General features: G+C 37.8%; 1 protein-coding gene across 10 annotated transcripts in view; it reads left to right on the top strand.

Annotated features, from left to right (window-relative positions):
• The window catches only part of LOC139690215 (uncharacterized), a 309,365-nt gene that overhangs the window by 207,982 nt on the left and 79,983 nt on the right, over window positions 1-21,400 (top strand). For all 10 annotated transcript variants that reach the window (XM_071587522.1, XM_071587515.1, XM_071587521.1 and 7 more), the window contains one exon: window positions 18,132-18,374. In XM_071587522.1, coding sequence (XP_071443623.1) covers window positions 18,132-18,374 — 243 coding nt within the window. The remainder of the gene's footprint in view (window positions 1-18,131; window positions 18,375-21,400) is intronic.

Genomic DNA, 21,400 nt, shown 5'->3' with positions numbered 1-21,400 from the left:
AATCGCAATAACCAGGTCAACGCTTTATCAAGCTTGTTTATCAAATATCATGTTCCTAATGGACGCATTATCGTCTGAACTGAAGAAGTTATCGCTTGGTATAGCGTTCTTAGTTGTAGAACAAGGTGCTAAGTATTAACTTCTTTTCAAATTTAATTTTTCAAATATTTTATTTTATTTTTTGTTACCTGGAAACGCTAATCTCAAATGCATCGTGAAAATATATGTACGACGTACATTTAAATGTGTCACGAGTCGCTGAATGATTTCTTAAGATAAGTAAGTCCCAAGGATAGGAATCGGCCATGGTCGCGTGACAGAAACGAGCTGAAAAATATTTCTCGCTGAAAAACGGTTATATCTAATACAGAAAAAATATTATTTGTAGATGAGATCGTGACACTCCATGACTCGAAAAAGAAATTTTGAAAATGCCTTAGGATTATATTCACTCACTGAAACACTTCTTCCGACACTGAAATTCCTTCCAAAAATAGTAGTATTGATTGGTGAAGAAAAGCGAAAAGATTTTATCGGAACTGATTTTTTTTTAAAGGTTTATCTCGATTCAAACGTACAAACGACAATTTTCCCTCGTCTAAGCGAAGGAAATCTTATGCAAAGAAACTTACGTATTTTCCTAGAAAATTATATCAATCGTGTTAACTGCACCTCTGCTCGATGTACAAGTATATATAGATATGGAGATATAACTTTATATATATATATATATATATATATATATATATATATATATATATATATATATATATTATTTAAAGTTGCCCATTGGCTTCACTATACCCTAATATAATACCAAGGATCGCGTTATATTTACTTACAGTACAATAAGCAGCAATCCCTTCTTGCATTGAGATATAACTCATATATATATATATATATATATATATATATATATATATATATATATATATATATATACACCTAGAGATGTTATAAAAATCCAAGTTTCTGTTTGTGCTTCGTCGGAGACAGGAGATAGAAAAACAAAAAACCTTACTTCTCGGTCCAAAATACGCTACACAAATATTCTGAATATGTGTGTAAACAGGGTATTTATTGCCTCTAGATCCGTCTTTCACTTTGAAACCACCCACTCCACCAACGGGTGGGGTCGTTGAGCACTTCCGCACTTTCAAGGTGACTCGATCAAGAGAAGCCCGTGCCTACTTTCAGAACAGCACCTCGCAGTTCCACTTTCAGGAGAGGATTAGGAAAACGGACGGAAACCTCAGCGCCTAATACACCGATTCTGTTTTGACGAAGCCTGAAGTTACTCCATTCGAGAGTTTATCATCACCTTTGTTATCTCTCTGAACGATTCTGCACATATGCTTTTTATTAAAAATCATTCTTATATATCGAGTTCTCATTTTGATGAATGTCTAGTTGTCATTTACTCTTGTTAAATTTGTCAATATAATTTTATATATATTTCTACTAAAATATAATGGATGAAACAGTCGTTCTACTTTTTAGAATACCGTTGACCCTTTTTTGATATAGTTTCTCCTCATTTCTATTTAAAAAATAGATAAACCATTGCTTCAGGATTGGGATAATGTTCCGATAACGATTGTACCCTCACACACATTCTGATATAGTGCCTCATATGTTATTGCCTTCTCGGCTTTTATAATATTATTTGGTCAAACAGTTGGTTTCTAATTAATGTCACACTTATATTTCCTGTTTTTCTGGTTGATAATATATTTTATTTTATCCTGGCGATAATGACCATTTCAGAATTTTTGAAATGGCCATGGTCAAGACGATGTAAGTCGTGGCCATTCCCTGAAGTCTGGAAAATAATGTATTCCTTCTTAAGCATTATATTAATCTACTGTACTCCAACGCTCCACCCCGCTATGCTACTTTGGATGGTTGATCTTCCAGAACTCTTCACTTCACATAGCATCCTTACTATTTTGGCATTATTTAAATTTTGCGCTTTAAAGGTTAACTGCTATGAATATAACAACTGATATGATGCATTTACTGTTGATATTACTCAGGGCTGCTTCAGTGTATCATTTAAAGATCCTTCGGTGCTCATTTGGTTGCGATAATTAGATTACCATTGCGTTAATGCGAAAATTTTCAATAATTTGCCAATATCCTCACTCGATTATGACTGAAGTATTTTTTTCGAGGAAAATGACGTCAATGACATTTAAAGAAATTCTAATATGAATATATCTTTTAACACTTTCATTCACCTTCTTTTCACCATCTGCACTTTTACTGTTGCGCGTCATAAATTTTGTTTCTCTAGAGATATACGTTATGTTTTTCTGGGTATGTAACTTTTCAACTAAAAATAGTTTCATTTGCGTAACCAGAGAGAGTTATTTGGGATGTCTTTGCTTGCCAAAGGGGAAAATACATGTTCCTTGTACTGGGGAAGTGAAATTAATGCTATCGGCTTCATTATTATCGATGTAGGGAATTCCTACCCAACCAGTTTTTAGAGACCGTTAGCATGTTTATCCTGGGTTTATCGTGGTTAATTCCACAACGTAGTGTATTTTAAAGATCATGTATGTATGCACCCAAATTGCCTCACTTGTCTATTAAACGGGAGAGTAGGTAAGTAGAGCGATGGACTACTGACCGGGAGATTCAATTCCCGGGGACGTCTCTAAGGACACTTTGTTTTACTCAATCGCGAGCTTCAGTTTTTTGACAGCAATTATTCTTATAGACCATTTCAGAGAAAAAATGTGCCCTTGCTCGCAGGACTACAACATTACTGTTTTGCACAGAATTCACTGCTATTGGATTGCTCTGATTCGTCATTAGAACTCGAATCGCGTTTAATAACCAAAAAAACATAAATGAAAAGGAGAAACCTTGAAGTACACCTACGATACCTGCTCCTACGTATTATTGGAAGTGGAAGTGTTTTTTACAGTGGACAAGAAATCTCTAGTAGGACCTATGCCGCCTATCCTTAGTTTTTTCTATTAATCAATTTCGTAAATTTTTCCTGTGGTAGTTGATGAAGAACACTTGTGAATTTTCTTAAGGCTCTTGTCTTGCTCCCCATAAGACGAGCGTCAACAGCGTGTCTCACGTCCAGCGGTTGTGCTGACTCGCAACTTCTCGCGTGAGGATCAATATCTTAAATGAGACTGTTGTATAAAATGCGTTGACAAAACACTCCTCTAATGCGAGAGTACGTTGAATTTTGCATATATGATCATTTTAGTTGACACTGTCTCAGATTTTCGTACAGGTCTCGATTTGGCGTATTAAAAAAAACCACTTACCGTGAGCAAAAATCTAGAAAGTCGTTGCCTTTTAAAATTCACCGAAACGTTACGTGAAAAGAATTTTCCACGTACTTTTCGGAATCGGTGTTCTTTGTTGAATATTCGAATTTGGATCCTAATTTACCTTTAACCGAACGAAATTGGTCATTTTTATAAACCTAATTTATGTTTTAAAACCTATTTATAGCCTATTTAAATGATCCAACGCTTCAAATTTTACGATTTATGGCGTCATTCCATGACCTTATATTAGCAATTTTGTGTAGTGTATACTATAGTATGGACTTGATTTAAGAATGCTTCTATCAGCTATCCTTTAGGATCTCGTTATGCCAGAGAATCTGTTCTTCTTCCGCAGTTAAATGATTTTTATTAGCAAAACTGCTGGATGCTCAAATAGAAGCTAGCAATTTTGAATCCATTGTCTAGCATAGCTTTAGCGTACCTCTCGGGGTACGTGATGGGAGATAAAGATTTAGTGCGTGCTCTGCTTTGGATCCTGTTCCGTAGGCATGCATTATTGAGCGACGCATAGGCGGAAACTTTGGGAAGGATTTATGCGACCTTATTTCCAGGAAAGCCACGAATAATCTCGTCAATTACTTAATGTTTTCACCCTTAGACCTTTGTCCTGCCTTCGAGTCTGTACTCGCTGCTGTGACAATTTTCGATGCCCGTTAAACTCTAGCTGCATATTACTCCGTTTCTGTTGACTTTCGTCTATTACATGTGATCATGGGTGGCCCGTGGTTTAGGCGAGACAAACGGCCACTTGAAGTGCCAAACAGACGGTAACACCTTAAATTTCTTGTGAGACGGTGCTGATTTTTTATATAAAAAACTCATTTTACAATGTCTCCCTATTTGCAAAAGCCTCGTCTGAATTTAACCTCCCCCCCCCCCAAATTCCCATAATCAAGGACCATGTTTCGAAGACTCGACGCGTTCTTCGGGCACACCATTCGCTCTGCTGGCAAGAGGACAGCACACTGAAGGAGTGTACGAAGGTATTAAAGTTTTGGCAAGTCCAGAATTTTCACCTGCGGCTTTTAACCACCGAGTCTTTTGTAAGCTCTCTCAAATTCGTTCAAATAGGGCAAGATAATGCACCTGTAGAAGAAAAATTTTCCTAAGTACAACCTCACTTGTGATAATTTAAGTCAGACAAACACGAAACTATCTATAAGGTTCACAGGAGGAGGCGACACAATTATTTTCACTTGTAGCAAAATATTTCTTGAACCGTGTGTCGTGCCCGGCGGCGGGGGAGGCAAGGCTTCCGCGGTCTTCATCCCACGAAACCCCTGCAAGGGAAAACCAGCACCAGCAGGACAAGACGCAGGAGAAGAAGACCACATTAGTTAGAATAGGAACGTGTAATGTTCGGACAATGATGAGGACGGGGAAATTGGAGAATGTTAAGCGAGAGATGGGCAGGGGAAATATAGCTATTTTAGGTCTATGCGAGGTGGGATGCAGCTAAAGTTGTTCTTAGGATCATAAACAAAAGGATAGAGAGTAGGGAAAATGAATACTTATGGATGATCAGTTTGGGAATAGGAAGAGGAGAGGTATGCGTGATGCCATTGCAGTAATGAGATTATTAATCGAGAGGAATATAGAACACAATCAGGAGGTATTTGCCTGTTTCGCAGATTTCGAAAAAGCGTTTGATAGAGTGAATTGGGAAAAACTAATGGGTATATTGCAGAAAATAGGAATAGATTGGAGGGAAAGGAGGCTAATCCGCAACCTGTACATGTCTCATACTGCTCAGGTGCGGGTGGGAAACGGGGAATGCGGATGGGCAGTGTTAGGAGGAGGTGTAAGGCAGGGTTGCCCATTATCACCGTTGCTGTTCAACCTGTATGCAGAGGAAATGATTAAAGAGGCATGGGAAGAACTGGAGGTAGGAATGAAAGTGGGCGGGGAATTCGTAAAATCAGTTAGGTTCGCTGATGACCAAGCTTTAGTTTGTCAGTCAGCCAAGGGGCTGCAAGCATTGCTGAGTGAATTGGAAATTCAGTGCGACAGGTATGGGATGAGAATCAATATTAATAAAACAAAGGTTATGCGATTTTCTAGAAAGAAAAAGGCTAAGCTTAACATTAGAATAGGAGAGCAAAAACTAGAGCAGGTAGAACAGTTTACGTATCTCGGTAGTGTTTTGGGCCAACACGGTCAAATTAGTAGGGACGTAAGGAGAAGAATTGCGCTAGGTAAAGAGGCTTTCACAAGGAGGAGGGAGTTGATGACAGGGACTTTGAGTAAGGATGTTAAGAAAAGACTCGTAAAAACTTTGATATGGAGCGTAGCTATGTATGGCGCGGAAACGTGGTCATTGAAGCAGGAGGATAGACGTAGACTGGAGGCTTTTGAAATGTGGGTGTGGAGAAGAATGGAGAAGGTGAAATGGACAGAGAAGAAAACAAATGAGGAAGTACTTGGTATGGTGGGCGAAGAGAGGGGTTTGTTAAGAGAAATCCTATGGAGGCAGGAAAAGTGGATGAAGGGGGTATTGACCGGCAGTGGGATGTTGAAGACTGTAATTGAGGGGAGAATGTTAGGCAAACGAGGAAAGGGAAGGAACAGTATAGGGATGTTGGCCGGGATGAAGGGAGGAAGAAAGTACTCAGAGATGAAGAGGGACCTGATGTAGAGTAGGATGTTGTGTTTTGCTAGGGGTCACAAATTATTTAATTAGTAATTATGTCCATCCAAAAACCTACCTTAACCGGTAGATTACCTTAAAAAAAATATATCACTTCATCCGTGTCGAAGGATCAAGAGGATATCTAAAAGATTCGTCCTTCCCTTAGCATTTTGGCATTAATATAAATGATGCAATGAGATACCACACGGGGTGCAGGGTAGAATAGCTCAATAAAAGCGAATAAATTGAAAACATTCACGAAAAATGTATTCCAGCGCTGTTACTACGCGTTTCTCTACGATTTATTTTAGTTCCAAATGATTCAGGTGACGTACATATGTCGAAACAGTCGACGAGAAACATGCTCAACATGAGCAACGACCTACCCTTTATTAGCTGTACCATGCCGGTAAGAGTACTTAGCTATTTAGAGGAATCCCTTCTGTGGCATCTGACTAATCTGCCTAATCATTGGCCTCCAGCATGCGGCCTTTACAGTCCATGATGTACTCCGGCTAGTAGAGGAGAGAAAGTGGCGTCGCTCTTGGGTGAAGGGAGAGGACGGTCTATAAAGATTCTTGTATTCTGACTCAATCATTGCGCAAACAAAAGAAGGCCTTTCTTCGATGCAGCGAGTTCATGTGCTTCCCCTCAAACCGTCTTAGGATGTTACATCGCCTTACCCCTTCACGTCCCTACCCTTCTTCCCTTCCCTACGTCCTCCATTGGAAGCCTAACTTTCCCCCATTTCTGGTGCAATCATTCTGATGACTTGATGAAAAGTTTTAACTCTTAGCTCGCAAGGAATTCTTTGTGTCTACGAGAGACGAAAGAGTAATTTATTCATCCAAATACTATTTGGGATAGAAGTTATGGCACCGGAACACCATGTAACCCAGCTTGTGGGTAATCTCAGGTTTACTGTGGCGCTGAGCTGTCGCCCTATCGCATCACTGGCGGTTACAATTGTGGTATTTCTTATACATTACGATAATCCGTTTTCATTTTTTGAGATGGGAGTATTAATTTGCAACCAAGGTGCTCTTTTTAAGTAATATCTAGGTATTGAATTTTACTTCATCAACGATAATGGTTTTTAGTAAATGATTGTTATTTTTCCGTAAGAACCAATTTTGGAACCTTTACGGAAAACCTCGAGGGTAAATCGTGATGCCACCTCCACTGTTATTTTCGTCAAGGGAAACTTTCATAAATTATATTTTACTTCATCCTTATTTTGATTCGTATTTTTTCTTTAGGCGAATGGAATTGGAATAAACCATTACAACTTTTTTGAATATTCCTATTATATATTTAATTGAAATTAATTTACTATCAAGACATCTACCTGGGATGGGATGCTATCATTTACCTCCAACCTTCAATTCTACCAGTAGTCGAACGTTAGGAGTAGATTACGAAGACGTCTTGCGATTCATCATTTCGCTTGCATCGGGTACAAATATAGTACTTATTTTTCAACAGTTTGTTTATTGGTATCTCTAAGCTGTAAGTAGCGCTGATTGAATCTTATGAAATCGTACACCATTCGTGCGGTGACGTAAAGGAGGAACTTGGGGCGTCATGTGTCTGGCAGTCTTAAGATAATTTGCAAATTCCCCCATGTGACTTCGTTGCCGCACAGTTGTCTGCAACCCGAAAGTTGGGAAATGCCGCACTAAGTGGCACGACTTGAAGACATTTTCGCTCTGACCCCCATTCGCTCTCCCTATTCCTTCCCGTAACAGTAACTCCTCCTCTGTGAGACCAGTCCCCCGTATATGCCAGGCGAGCAATCTCGTTCCCGCGTGCGCAAAGATTTCTCAATGTTGTCCTTTCGCTAAACGAAAGCTCTCATTTCTCGCGATAGGAACCTATGCTCGTGGTCATGCTACACAGGGCGGACTCTCTTTTACTTCCATGGATTTTGTATTCGTGTCCAGGCAAGGTGTGAATGATTAAGTACTAATTGGTGGCTCAAGGTGAATAACATATCACTCAGTAGCGACCGCTAAAGCTCCTCAGTAGTTTTCCCCTTTTTTTTTGTTCGAATGTTCTGCTTGGGGCTGTTCCGGGGGTAATATTACTTCTGTGCAGTATGCTTAATATCCGAATAATTTCAAGGATTGGTGTATACACCATATGTATGGAGTTATTACTATTAGTATGCTACTGGTTACGGGAGGTTTTAGATGGACGCAGCCTACATCATGGTAAAACGATATATGAATATGAGGAAAAAATATGGTAAAGTAAGAAAGAAAGCAAAAGTATTGGTGGATAGTTTACTTGTCAATCTGAATTATAATGCCTTGGGGTGACATAAAGGTAGCTCATAAAGGTAATCCACGGTCATGTTACTCCATTGAAACTACCAATTGGAGGTTTAAAGGGAACTTAAAGGTCGCCTTCTTTCTTAAAAAACGCTGTTCGAGCGATTTTTCCTGTCATTTTATCATTCATGTGAGCATATATTTCCTGAAACGTTGCGCGAAGGTAAAATGGTGTAATTTCCTGCTTACGTTAAGTTAAGGCACATCAATTAGCAGTCGATTTTTGAGGTGGGTCTTGTGCAGGTTTTTTATTGCATGTATGCAAAGAGCAACGGGATCCCTTCCCTAACTCAAAAACACGTCTGATTTCATTTACGGAGTACCACTTTTCAGGATTCAGGATTGGCAGATATTTTTTCTTTTTAACTTTCACGAAAATGGGCCAATGAGAACGAACTTGGCTTCACCCGCCAACCATAAAAGTAATAGTATTTTGGTACGGTTACTAGCTAAACTAGTGAATGAACTTTGAGGCTTCAGGTGAAATTCCATTTGACAAAAAAAGTTATTAATATAAAAAATTGGTTTCACAAGCATTGTACCTACATGTATGCCGCACAGGGCTCGTTTGTCTCATATGGCATTTAATTGAGGTCAACCTGTCGCTGCTCGTTGAAATTAGGCTACAGCTTCATTTTAAAACTCGTTATATCCCCTAATTAACTACCCCATAAAGTAGTACCGAAGTACTCGCTCTTCAGGACAGAGTAGTTTGTTCTATCCACTGATACAAAATAACTAAAGGAGTCGTAAGTTTCAAGCCCGGCATGGGAATGGATTTTATTTTCCAATATAATGATACGATTCTCTCGTCGTTTATCAGTGGCTTCATGGGTAATCTGGAAGAGGGCAGGAAGGACTCCGGCTCTTTATCCTATGATAAAGAGTCGCATGATCCCAAGAGCTGCACGCTTTGGTTCGGTTTACGGGGTAGACTCGTACTGATGCGTGCAGCATCCTAAAATTGTTGTACGATTATGGTTAAGCATGCTTTCGTGTTATTAACCAGCAAATTAGTTGCAATTCTGGTGCTATCGCAAAGCGGGTTTCCCTCCCATACGTCTTAGTCATTGTTTTTGACTAATACGCCAGCGATGTTCATTGGAAAACCCAAGACATTTCATTGGTAGTCATAATTTTAAAACTAAATGTCTTTTCGTCATGTCTTATCTATTAGAGTTTATTCATATGTGCGTTTACTCTTCATAAAAGACAAAATGTGTTAATTGTCCTGTGTCTGCAATTTTTGAAAGTTTGGAAATTATTGAACATTAATTTACATTCAGAGTTTTTAGATTGATGTAAAGCTCAAAAGAAAAACAGCACTTTTACACAAACGGTGACTTCGACTGTAGATTTGTTACTTCAGCCATCCTTATTTTTTTCTTCGCTCTCATTTTTTTCATAATTTAATGCGCACGGTTTGGAAACGTCTTAGAATGTTGTCCTTAGTTTTGGAGATCACCCCGATTTAAGGCGTTCCCTCTGCCCTCGTCATTAATTTGATGGTGATGACATGTTGCCGTCTTAAATTTAAATGTACCGTAAATGTTATGTTTAAATACGACAAAGCAATTAATTTAATTTCAGTGTTTACATAACTACTTCTGTGCCGAAGGTCTAAAAGTAATATAATTTATTTTACTATTTGTGAGATTCCGGGTCCAATAATATGCTGACGAAGAGTGGATACATAAAGGGTGATATCACCTTGCATGAAATTGAACTTACTTGTTCTGAAAAGGAGTTATAAAAGTTGTGTCTCAAGTAACATGATTACGATGAACAGTCCATTGGATATTTCGGCCAAACGAGATTATTAACCTACTAGATCAATATCCCCATGGGTTTGATCAGAAGAATCCTTTGATTAACTCCTTAAGTGGTACATGCTGCTGGAGGGGTTTACCTACAGAATAAATTCTTCAAAAAACTTAAGTCAACATTTATAGTCTTCGCCTTCTGCAATCAGCCTTGCCCCTTGATACTGTAGCATTATTTGTTTTTTCTATGTACTAATGAAATGCTCTTATAATTTGGCTAGGAAAAACATTAACGTTATTTTATTATTCCAAATATCGCTTGCAGTAATAGTATCAAGTGAAGAAACTTTTGTAATTTTTTTATTTACTCCAGTTAGTCAATTTGGTTATAGCAATGACCTTCCTGTTGATAGCCACCATATGCTCTGAGAGAAAATTTGGTTGAAGTGAGGCGATATTAGATTAATGTTTTAAGCAAGTTCTAAACGCATATCCTATCATCCATTATTCATCCTATATTTTTGTTTCTATAAAATGAAAAAAAAGCATTTCTAGTTAAGCCCATCCCACAGTTTTCTTAGCGTGAGCATTAGAAATATCATTTTTTTCTGGTCAATAATAAATATCAACCTGAAATGTATTCTTACGTAAAAAATTAATATTCTTACTATCAACGTCGCGTTCCGATCATACGCTCCAACCCTAAGATTGATTGACTTGCAGTCCTTTCTTCCCGATCCAATAGTAATTTCCTTATTCCTTGATAGCGCTTCCCTCTAATGCCTCTTTATTTGATTTACATATTTGTCGTATTAGTCTTCCTCATGTGACTTTCTCTTTTTATTTCTCCTCTGTTATGTTCCAGCAAATCCACACTAGTGACAAAAATGTTTTCTTTGGTATGTTTTTCCAATATTCCATGTCTGTAATCTATAGTACCATACTTTATACGAATGTTTTCGCTTGTTTGTTTCTCCTCGTAAGAGACTCTCTTTAGTGCTCTGTGGTTCTCTTTTAATTACAAGCGCTTTTTCAGCTTGATTTCCGTGGACTGCATTCCACCTCATTTTACTTCTGAGGTAGGCTTTTGATTAATTTTCACCGGAGGTAGAGAGACGGAGACAGAGAAACAGAAGTTAGTATCTACCTTCTGTTTCAATCTTTCATACCAGAATTTTTTTCATCCCAATTTTATATCTTAAAAATACTATAGCTACGGCAACCCAGGACGTCTACGGGTCTTCCCAATTCTCGGTTGTAACTGAGATACCACCTGCGAAACGCAGCATATTAATGGTTGTTGCTTAATGTTAAATGTTTATAGGAATGATAATGAATTTATTTCACTTCAAGCATAATTTCTCATAAACCTTACAAAAATACTGTCCCTTTGGTCGAATTATAATTTTTTATACATGTTTTAGTGCATCTGGTGCAGGATTTTAAGGCGTATTGAAGGTCCTCACGAACCAAGGGCTTTCTAATTTATTTCAATGGTTGGAACGTCAATTTATTACATCTACTCATAGGCGTTTAAATTTTTATTCCGGAAGCAAGTAAGAAAAGACAGAAAGCAGTTTGGTGCTCATCTCTTCTCTCAGTTCTACTTTTATTAGGTATATTGATAATTGAAATCGAAAATCTTCTACTTTCGTGGCTACATCTGATTATTCCGAGCTGGATGCCTTGACCTGCGAGCGCCTTTTGGTTTACTCATAGGACTATGTCTACTGCGAATTCAATGATTTTCTTATGATTTTGTTTCACTTTTCTATTGAATTCACACATCCCAAGGCCAATTCCAAGTGAATGTCGAATTCGCGTTCCAAAATCCCGGTCGTCTTCCTCAATTCTTCATCCATTAAGCCTGTTCCTTAAATTTGGCAGTATTCTGATGATCTTCTTCGTCATTTTCTATATGTTTCTCATCTTTATCTTCTATCTACGTATTCTCATTTCGGATGCTATTTTATTGGCTTTTTCTCTAAAGTCTCGCGGCGCCCTTTTATTTCTCTTGTTTATGTTTTTGTTGATTTCTTCGAAGCAACTGTAAATCTAATATTCCCTGGTATTCTTCGTCTCTGGTGTCACTTCCTTCTGTAATCTCTCATTGAGGGGTTTCATCCCCTTCGTTCATTGGTTTCTTTTATATCCTTGTCTAACCTCTGTTACGTGCGCCATTATTCACCTTCGTTTGGCATCAACTCTCTAGATCAGTGGTTTTTACTACAGTGTCTGTAACGGTGTTCTTTCTATACATCATTCCGTGCTCCTCAGGTGTTGGTCCTTTTTCCTCTCTCCTGTATTTAACCGATGACCGTAGTGCATAAATCTTCCTTTTACATGTTTTTAACTCTACTATTTTCATTTTACATCCTAATTAGAAGTTAACTTCTTCACCCTCTTGTACCGCAGGCCTGGCCTCTAAGATATGTTCATTTAATGCCCACATTTGTTTACCTCTTCTACTATTTTGTAGGTTTTTATTTGTTTCTGGTGGCTTTGTCACGCACCATTCACGCCGATTATCCATCAAGAGTGTGATTGCTGTTATCATACTCTTCTTGTTACAGAAGTCGGTTCGCTCATTCGTTTTCCGATCCCAAACTGGCCAATTCCGCTACTTCCCATTTTGCCTACTCCAAACACTGCTTCCCAGTCGCCAGCGATGATTAGATCCTCACTTCTTTTTACTCTTTTGAGGTTTCTTCCATTAGTTTGTATATTTCTTGGTTCTTCTTCTTAGGGTTTTAAATTTGGCATATGTAAATGTACCACCATTGTACCCCTGGCCTCTTCTTCTAACTAGATTCTTCATTGTTATTAATAATATAATAAGTATAATATTAGTTTTAGCTCTGCTAAACAGTAGATAAAATTCTGCCGGCATATTCTTTATGCCCTTTTGGGCGTCCAAAACTTGAGAATATAGTCTTTTCAACTACAAATATACAAATGGATTTGGCATCATATTTATCATTAAATTATAATTCATCCACTTTTCAGTGTTATCTTCTGTGTACCTACGCAGCAATGAAAACGTTGAACTGATGAACAAGAATATATTAAAATTAGTGGTATAGAATCTATAGAAGGTTATGCTTCAAACCCGGAACAATAATGAGATTAAATGGAAAAAGTTAACATAACATCGAGAAGATATAGTATTACTTTGAAAAACATAGCTGACCTATCTTTTTATCGACTTTTCCTTTTCGAGGAGTTCAGTAAGTGAAAAATATCAAAGTGAAATAATCGAAGAGTAGAAGTGTAGATATAATACAAAACTTTCAAGGTACTATTATTCCTTCCTTCAAAATGTATTTCTTAGTTTAATTGACATCACGCAAACAACGAACAGAAACCCTATCCCCATACGTATATATCAACCAGACAGACAGCACTCGTATGTTTTCATTCGATAAGGCGCTAAAATTTTCGAATTTGAAATGCGCTATATTTCAAACAGGTTTTCTGGTGCCAAATCAGACCTTGTTCATTATGTATGTATATTTTTATTTATTTGTCATGTTCTTTTGAAAATAAAAGAAAGAAAAGTATGCATGAACTCCAGTTCCCATTGTCAGCCTTGTGCCGGTCCCACACGCACTGTTGTTATACGAGGGTAAAAGTGGAATGAAAGCGAATCAGTTAGGCGAAAAATAAAATAAAGTGCTCAAGTAATAAAATTCGTACACTGGTTGGGAATGAAGCTAAATAGAAAGAATCAACGTGTGTTATATGAGGGAAGTAGAATGTCCAAATGTGTCCCAAAAAGTATCGTGTAATCCAGTGGACACACCGTAGTCTCCAAAAAAATTGACAGTCACGGAGCACATTTTGCAATGTAAGCTTTAGTTGCCTACATTTTTTGTATCCTCAAGCCAAGCAGCTTCCTAGCTTCGATTTATGCCTGGTAAATCTGAATTTAATTATTTTAACGTTGTTTCCGATGGGAAAATTAAGAGAAAAAATAATTCGAATCGATGAAATTCCACTATATCTGTATTGATTTATTATTACCATTATATCGATTTTATTTTTTTTATTTTAATAGCATTGCAAATTTTATTTTACTTTTAGAAATGTGTGAAACAGGACTTGACTAAATTTTTTTATGTAGAGTTATCTATGCAAGTGATTACATGGACTTTCTCGAAAATGATGCATTGCATTTGTTACCCTTTTATTGGTATGTACTCATATATAATATTAGAGTAGCCATTAATTCCAAAAACTTTCAGTAGCTCTCTCCTTAAAATATTTCAACGTTCTTTTCGTGGTTCCTAGAATTATTCATACGCATCGAACGAAAGAATCATGAGAAATTGGAAAACGTCCTAAATGAGAAATAGGTTGCAGAGCTTCAAATGTACTAACCATTCAGAAGTGCTGCTGTGCGTCAGTGGTAAAAGGTGGCGATAGCATGATAGTCTACGATAGAATTAAGAACTTGATGCAGATTAATTGCAGTTATGACATTGCTTTCCGTTATAGATGAAGGAAAACATGTTTTTCTCTCTAATTATTTATTTATTATGTAAGCATATTTACCATGCACGATGCTGTACTTTGTGATGATGAAAGAAATCACTTTCGATTACCCGCTACTCATTAAAAATTCAACAAGCCGCTTTAAAACAAGAAACATATTTGCCTTTTCCTGATGGGAATGCAAAAAGAATGCGAAAGTACTATTTGTAGAAGTTATAGAGACTTTCGACGCATATATACACGTGGCGTCTGGATATTGAAAGAGTTGCCATGGTCATGGTCTTCCGGAAATCATTATCAGATCAGCGGAAGTGTATCGTACTCACTTTGGCCTCGAGGTGAAGCAGTTGAAAAGCCTTGCCAACAGCACCGCGAGCCAGTTCCTTTGGAATGTCGTCAGGTTTATTACGAAAGAAACAGAAGGGAGAGCGATGAATGAATACCAGTATGAAGGCCGGCTGAGTATATTTGAGTAATTTGATCTTCAGTCAAGGTTCATATTTTAAAAGGGTGCTTCATACTTGGGTCTGACTTTTTTCAGTCTCCAGTTTTTTATAGCCATAACGCCTCACTAGATATTCCATTTCTTTGGGTATGCATAAAACGTGTAGAACTATTATCATGCTGAAATACTACCTTGATCAAAAAGTTCCCGGAATAACCACCGTGTGGCGCTCCCATCGTTCCGATTTGAGTTCTGTTTTTTTGTTAAATTGGTACATCTGTTGTTGATATTCCCTTTAAATCTTAGTGTCATAACTTGACATTTGCAAAAGTTACGGTCGGTTTTCGGTATGTCCATCAGTGCTTCCTGCGATTTTTCCATAACTTCTTCTCGGCTGCTAAAACGCGTTCCCCGTAATGGTTTTTTAACTCGATTGAACAGAAAGAAGTCACAGGGAGCCAAATCAGGTGAATTCGGTGGCTGTTGGGTGGTATTTGTTGCATTTTTCGTCAAAAAATTACGAATAATGATAGCACTGTGCGACGGTGCGTTATCATGGTGCAAAATCCACGAGTTTTCTGCCCACATTTCTGGTCTCTTTCGGCGAATTGCTTCACGCAAACGTCTCATAACGCCCAAATAATACTCTTTGTTTACTGTCTGGCCTTCTGGCAAAAATTCATGATGCACTACACCGTTGTAATCCATGAAAACCGTCAGCATTGCCTTCTTTTTTGACTGAAAACGACGTGGTTTTTTTGGTCTCGGCTCATTTGGTGAACGCCATTCACTTGCCTGATGTCTGGATTGCGTGTCGTACTCATAAACCCACGTCTCGTCTCCAGTAATGATCCTTTTGATGAATGTGGGATCGGATTCAGCCTCGCAAATCATGTCTTTTGCGACGTCAACACGGTCTCTTTTTTGCATGAAATTGAGGTCTTTTGGAACCAACTTTGCTGCTACACGACGGAAACCCAAATCATTAACCACAATGTCTTGGGCGGATCCATAGGCAATGTTCAAGTCCTCCGCTATTTCTCTGATGGTTAATTTGCGGTTATTGACCAACATTTCTTTTACTTTATCAATTTTTTCACCGACTTTCGATGTCGATGGTCTGCCACTGCGTTCATCATCTTCGATTGACTCACGACCACTTCTGAACCGCTCGTGCCACTGGTAAACGACCGTTTTTTTTAGAGAATCGTTGCCGAAACACTTTTCCAACATTTCCAACGTCCGTGCGCCACTAAATCCGTTTTTTACGCAAAATTTAATACAAGTTCGTTTTTGCAAATTTAAATCCATTTCTGCAATTGTAAAAAATCGTCAACACACACAGAGATAGATGTACTCTTGGCTACGTAACTTTTGCAAATGTCAAGTTATGACACTAAGATTTAAAGGGAATATCAACAACAGATGTACCAATTTAACAAAAAAAAACAGAACTCAAATCGGAACGATGGGAGCGCCACACGGTGGTTATTCCGGGAACTTTTTGATCAAGGTAGTATTGTCAGTTAAAAATCGTCTTTTATTATTGACTTTTATGATATGCCCAAAATACCCATAAGATATCTACTGACTGTTACATTGTATTAAAAGTCCCTTCATTTGTAAATTAATAGTTTGGCTCACCATGCCTTTTCATTTCACTCATTTTGTTTATGTAGATTTTATGATATACGTGAAACTAAATACCTTAATGTAATTTAATTTTTCATGTGCAACTTTCTTACCTCGGGGTATTGCCAATATTTTTGTTAATTTAAAAGTATTAAGATTTTTTAATATTAGTTGCAGGAAATGTTTTTTTGGCCAAAATATGGCCCTTTTTCAAAACAGAGTTACAAGCTCTCCCGCATACTAGTATATCCGATGAGTTCCTTAAAAAAAATGCTCATTGTCAATAATTCAGCGTTTTTTCTCTCGTTAGTGAGGTAGAGAAGTTGATAAACGAGTATTTGTACAGTAGAGCATGTTATTTTTTTTTAGTTAATTTACTTCAAGGCACTTAGGATCAGCCTTCTCAGAAGCCATAGCCGCATTGTTTTTCTCCATTCGCCTCCCATATGTATGATTCGATGATGCAATTAATGAGAAAGTCATCCTTGGCGATCTTACCTATGCCACTTCTTGCAATCCTTTTGTTTCTCGATCTTTAACCCGCCCTTTTTATTCCACCTTCATTTCGTAACTCTTCTATTGACATTGCGAACTCTTTCCTCTTTTTGACTATGCATGGCGGGTCCGGGATACAATGGGTTGTGAGAGTGACAATGGTTTTAGGAGCAACGGCCCCTCTGTAGTCAATATGAAGCCACCATTATGCATTCATTAGACTTGGACGGCCAATTTGTAATTGAAAATTTAAGCCATCGATTATAAATTAGTGATATTGCTTTCTTTTATGTTTCCAACCCAGGTTTTTAAAATTTTGATTTGCATATTTCCGTAACTACACTTGTAATAATGTGATTATGAAGTTAGAATGTCATTATTACTTTCGATCGCTTGGCATTCCTCCAATAAAAAAACATACCAGACGTTGCGACTTCAAAAGTAAATTTGAGTGGTGGTTGATGACTGAGGACTGAAGTATGGTTGGCATTATGCTCGTTTTTCCACAAGTGTAGTTAAATTACTATTTTTAAGTAAACCACCCAATCATGAGGGCCTTAAAAGGTCTCAATTAAGCCTGAAGTGCTTAAGAATGCGATATTTTGGTAATAAACAGATACCAAAGTCTCGCATTTCTGCATTACTGTGGAAGTACGGCGAAAAGCAGTTTGAGGTTAACTTAGAAAGGGATAGGAAATGTGATAAAATAAATTATGTATATTTTTTGCTTCCGCCAATCTCTTTGAGTATCATTCATTCGGATTCCAATAGAACTTAACTCTGGGGTAACATTGGAAATAAATGCAAATGGAATTCAGTACGTTCTAACTAGAGGAACTTATTGAATGCTTCAATTTGCAGGAGAGAGTTTCCGCTGTGAAAAGTGTGCAGTTGTTATGCTGAATGGGAAATTATTTGTAGAAAAATTATGTGGGATGCGTGTTTGAAAATTCACTTTGTGATAAAAAGTAATATCCGTCACCGCATGTTCCTGACTTTATCGCTTTCTCTTTTCCCTAGGAGACTCAGGGGAGCTGCGGAGGACGACGAGGAAGAGGAAGAAGCGGAGGCTGACCGAAAAGCCTTAGCGCTCGCACGCGAGAGGCGCCTGAACGCCCGTGCCTGCGTGCGCTGTAGACGGGGATTTCCGCGCTCCGGCGCAATCTTGCGCTGCGCCAGGTGCAGATTTCGTATTTGCAGCGATTGCTGTGTGCCCAGCGATACCGCCGCTCCAGGAACTTGCCTTTGCATCTCCTGCTACAGGTATATATTTACTTAGTGTTTCCTTTGAGTTGAATTTCATTGAATACCTTTCTACACTCATACCTTTACGCTTGATTTTTAAACGCACTTAAAACAGAAGGTATCGTGTGAAAATAAAATGTAAAAACATAATGTTCATATAATTCCGTGTTTTTAGTATTTCATTTGGGATCTTCTTATGAAATATGAATGCATAATAGTTATTATAATTTGATTACTTGTATGATTTTTCCCAAGAACATTATGAATAAGTCCTTATTTGCACATGCAATTATTTCTTATATCATTGCTGCAAAACTTCTTCGTCCTGCACCCCTCTTAAAAAGCATAGGTAATTTTCGAACCATCTTGACTGCGCATTTTTTTAGGTTCTCAATCTCTGCATGTCACAGCTCTCTGGAGAAGCGTTAAGTTTCCCATTGCCATTTTACTTACAACCTTGTCCCGCAGATTTGGTAAAGTTTGTTCTACGGTATTCAAGACAAAACGAGATCCCCTTTCAGAATTTTGTTTTTCCCCAATTGCTAGTTAGATGCTGCTGCCTCGAATCCTACCCCTCCTTCATTTTATTCAACAGCGTCTATAAAACATACTTAAATATTCTTTTTTCTTCAATAATAATGCCACCGTTTTTTCTCTGGATTATATTGATTCTAGCGTCTTTTTCCTTGAAGTGGGTTCTCTCTCTCTCGCATGGGATGCTTCAGCCTATGTACACATGTGGTAGATTTCGTTGTATATCTTAGCATAAATTCTTCGTCTATCCGTTCCTGGCTTATCGTATTTTCTGCTAATCCAGTTTGTCATTATTTTGTATTTTTTTCTCCTGCAATTTTTGAGTATTGTACTTTCTTCAGTTCCATTACTTCATCCATGGTCAAGGATCCTTGACGGTTTTCCTTCCCTTAATTGCTTCTATTGTTTCTACTGTGTCCTCTAATTAGCTTGTATTAACATGTCTGTCCAAACCCGTTTCCAAAGCCCGTTGCGAGGTCAGCTTCGATTAAGTTTTTTTCAATTTTGCCACTGTCATATATTCCTCTTCAGTTGCTTCAATTCAAAATACTACTATCTCGGCATATTGAAATAGAAAGTAAATAGGTTACTAAACAACTAATTTTACCTTTCATTCAGGTATGTCAGTTATTTCAATGGAAGTTGACTTTATCCCAGTTGACTTGACATTATTATCCCAGTGCATTTGAAAAGAAATTACTCGGAAAACACCGCAGCAAGGTGACTCCAGGTCCCTCCTGGATTCTCCTCCCTAGTTCATATTTTACTTTTTCTTAAATCTGTATTAAGTGTGAATTTGTTGAACTTGGTGATGCTCTCCCAGAGCTCTAATGGTATTGGAATGGAAATATTCCTCGACTTTTTACGTGCACCGGAAAAGTTGACACTGGTGATATCTGCTCCATCCTTTCTTAAGATTGTTAGGATATTGCGCAATTCTTACGTGCATTTGTGATTTAACTGTCACTTTTTGGCTCTAAAATGGATCTTGCGAATGAAGGCTCCTTGATGATCATTATTTTCCAATGAATTATTACAGGTTCCATTAGCCATTTATGTGTACCTAATAATCCGCTACGAAGTTCGTGATTCTTTGTATCAGAATTTCTTCTTCTAATCCTCGTTCTATTGCTTCCTCAATGATATCCTTCCACCCTGACATTTTTCATATTTACGAGGGTATTTTGATAAGTCTGTGCAAAATCCAAGGGATGGCATCTCTTGTGCGTTTAGAAGTTATTTTCAATTAGTTTCATCTCTTGAAGGAACACCAAGTTTCAGCCAGGTTGCTATGACTCTTGTTTAGTGTTACTATGACACAAAAAATGATTTTCAAAAAAATAGGTGAGGGAAAATTTTGTGTATTGACCAAACGTTATTTTATGAAAGTTAAATTGCTTCACCAGACTAAAAATGAACTTGATAAATATTATGGCTAATCTACGTCTTCGATTCCAATGATTAATAAGTGGTCACAAAATTTTCGGATTGGCCTTATGGGCACAAATGATGCCGAACGCCCTAGACACCTTGTTGAGGCCACTGCTCCAGAAATTATTGATAAAATCCATTACCATATATGATGATCGATCATCGAAGAGTAAAGAAACATGACATTGCTAATACTTTCGGCGTCTCGATTGAATAGATACATTCTATTTTGTATCTACATTTGTTCATGAGAAAGCTATCCGCAAGATGTATGCCGCGATAACTCACAATTAACCAAAAATTACGTCGTGTGACATGTACCAAGGATGGTTTGCAGCTATTTCAGCGAAATCCGCAGGACTTTAGACGTCGTTCCGTTTCTCTGGACAAAACATGGGCACATGGACTGTTCCTTAGCTACATGCATGAAGCATGGAAACAGTCCATTCTGTGAGTTCACATTAGGGAGTCTGTACCAAGGAAGTCGAGGACCTTTCATTCAGCTAGGAAGGTTATAACGAATAATTTTTAGAATTCACAAGGAATAACCTTAATTGACTATTTTGAAAAGAGTCCAGCATCACAGGTGCATCGTTATTAGATAGTTTGAAATCTGAATTACAAGAAAAATGTTCACGATTGGTCCACAAAAAAGTCCTACTCCATCACGCCAATGCACCAACTCACTCTGCAGTGATGACCACAAAATTGATGAGAGTTACTATTCCAACTAGTTCCCTATCTCCCCCAATTCTCCAGGTGTGACTCCTTCGGACTACTACCCTTCTTCAATCTGAAGAAATAGTTGGTGGGAAGGCTATTTAATTCGAATGAGAGTTTACAGAGTTGGAACAATCGCATAATTGGAAGGGATTAACAAACTGGAGCAGCGTAAGACAAGAGTTATTAGCCTAAAAGGAGGCTGTGTTGAAAAATAAAAATAGTTGTTCCAAAAAATTCATTAGGTTTCATTTTTCATTCATTTTTCCAACCACATCTGGTAGAGATGAGCTTTCGGGATTATTTCAATGCACATGCCGTCTTATACTCCTCAATTATTCTCTTGATTTCTTCATCCA

This window comes from Hetaerina americana, unplaced genomic scaffold (genome assembly GCF_022747635.1).
Source record: "Hetaerina americana unplaced genomic scaffold, ioHetAmer1.1.p SCAF_3, whole genome shotgun sequence".
Classification (NCBI taxonomy): domain Eukaryota; kingdom Metazoa; phylum Arthropoda; class Insecta; order Odonata; family Calopterygidae; genus Hetaerina; species Hetaerina americana.
Note: the sequence above shows the minus strand (reverse complement) of the source record. Positions and strands in the feature narration are given on the sequence as shown.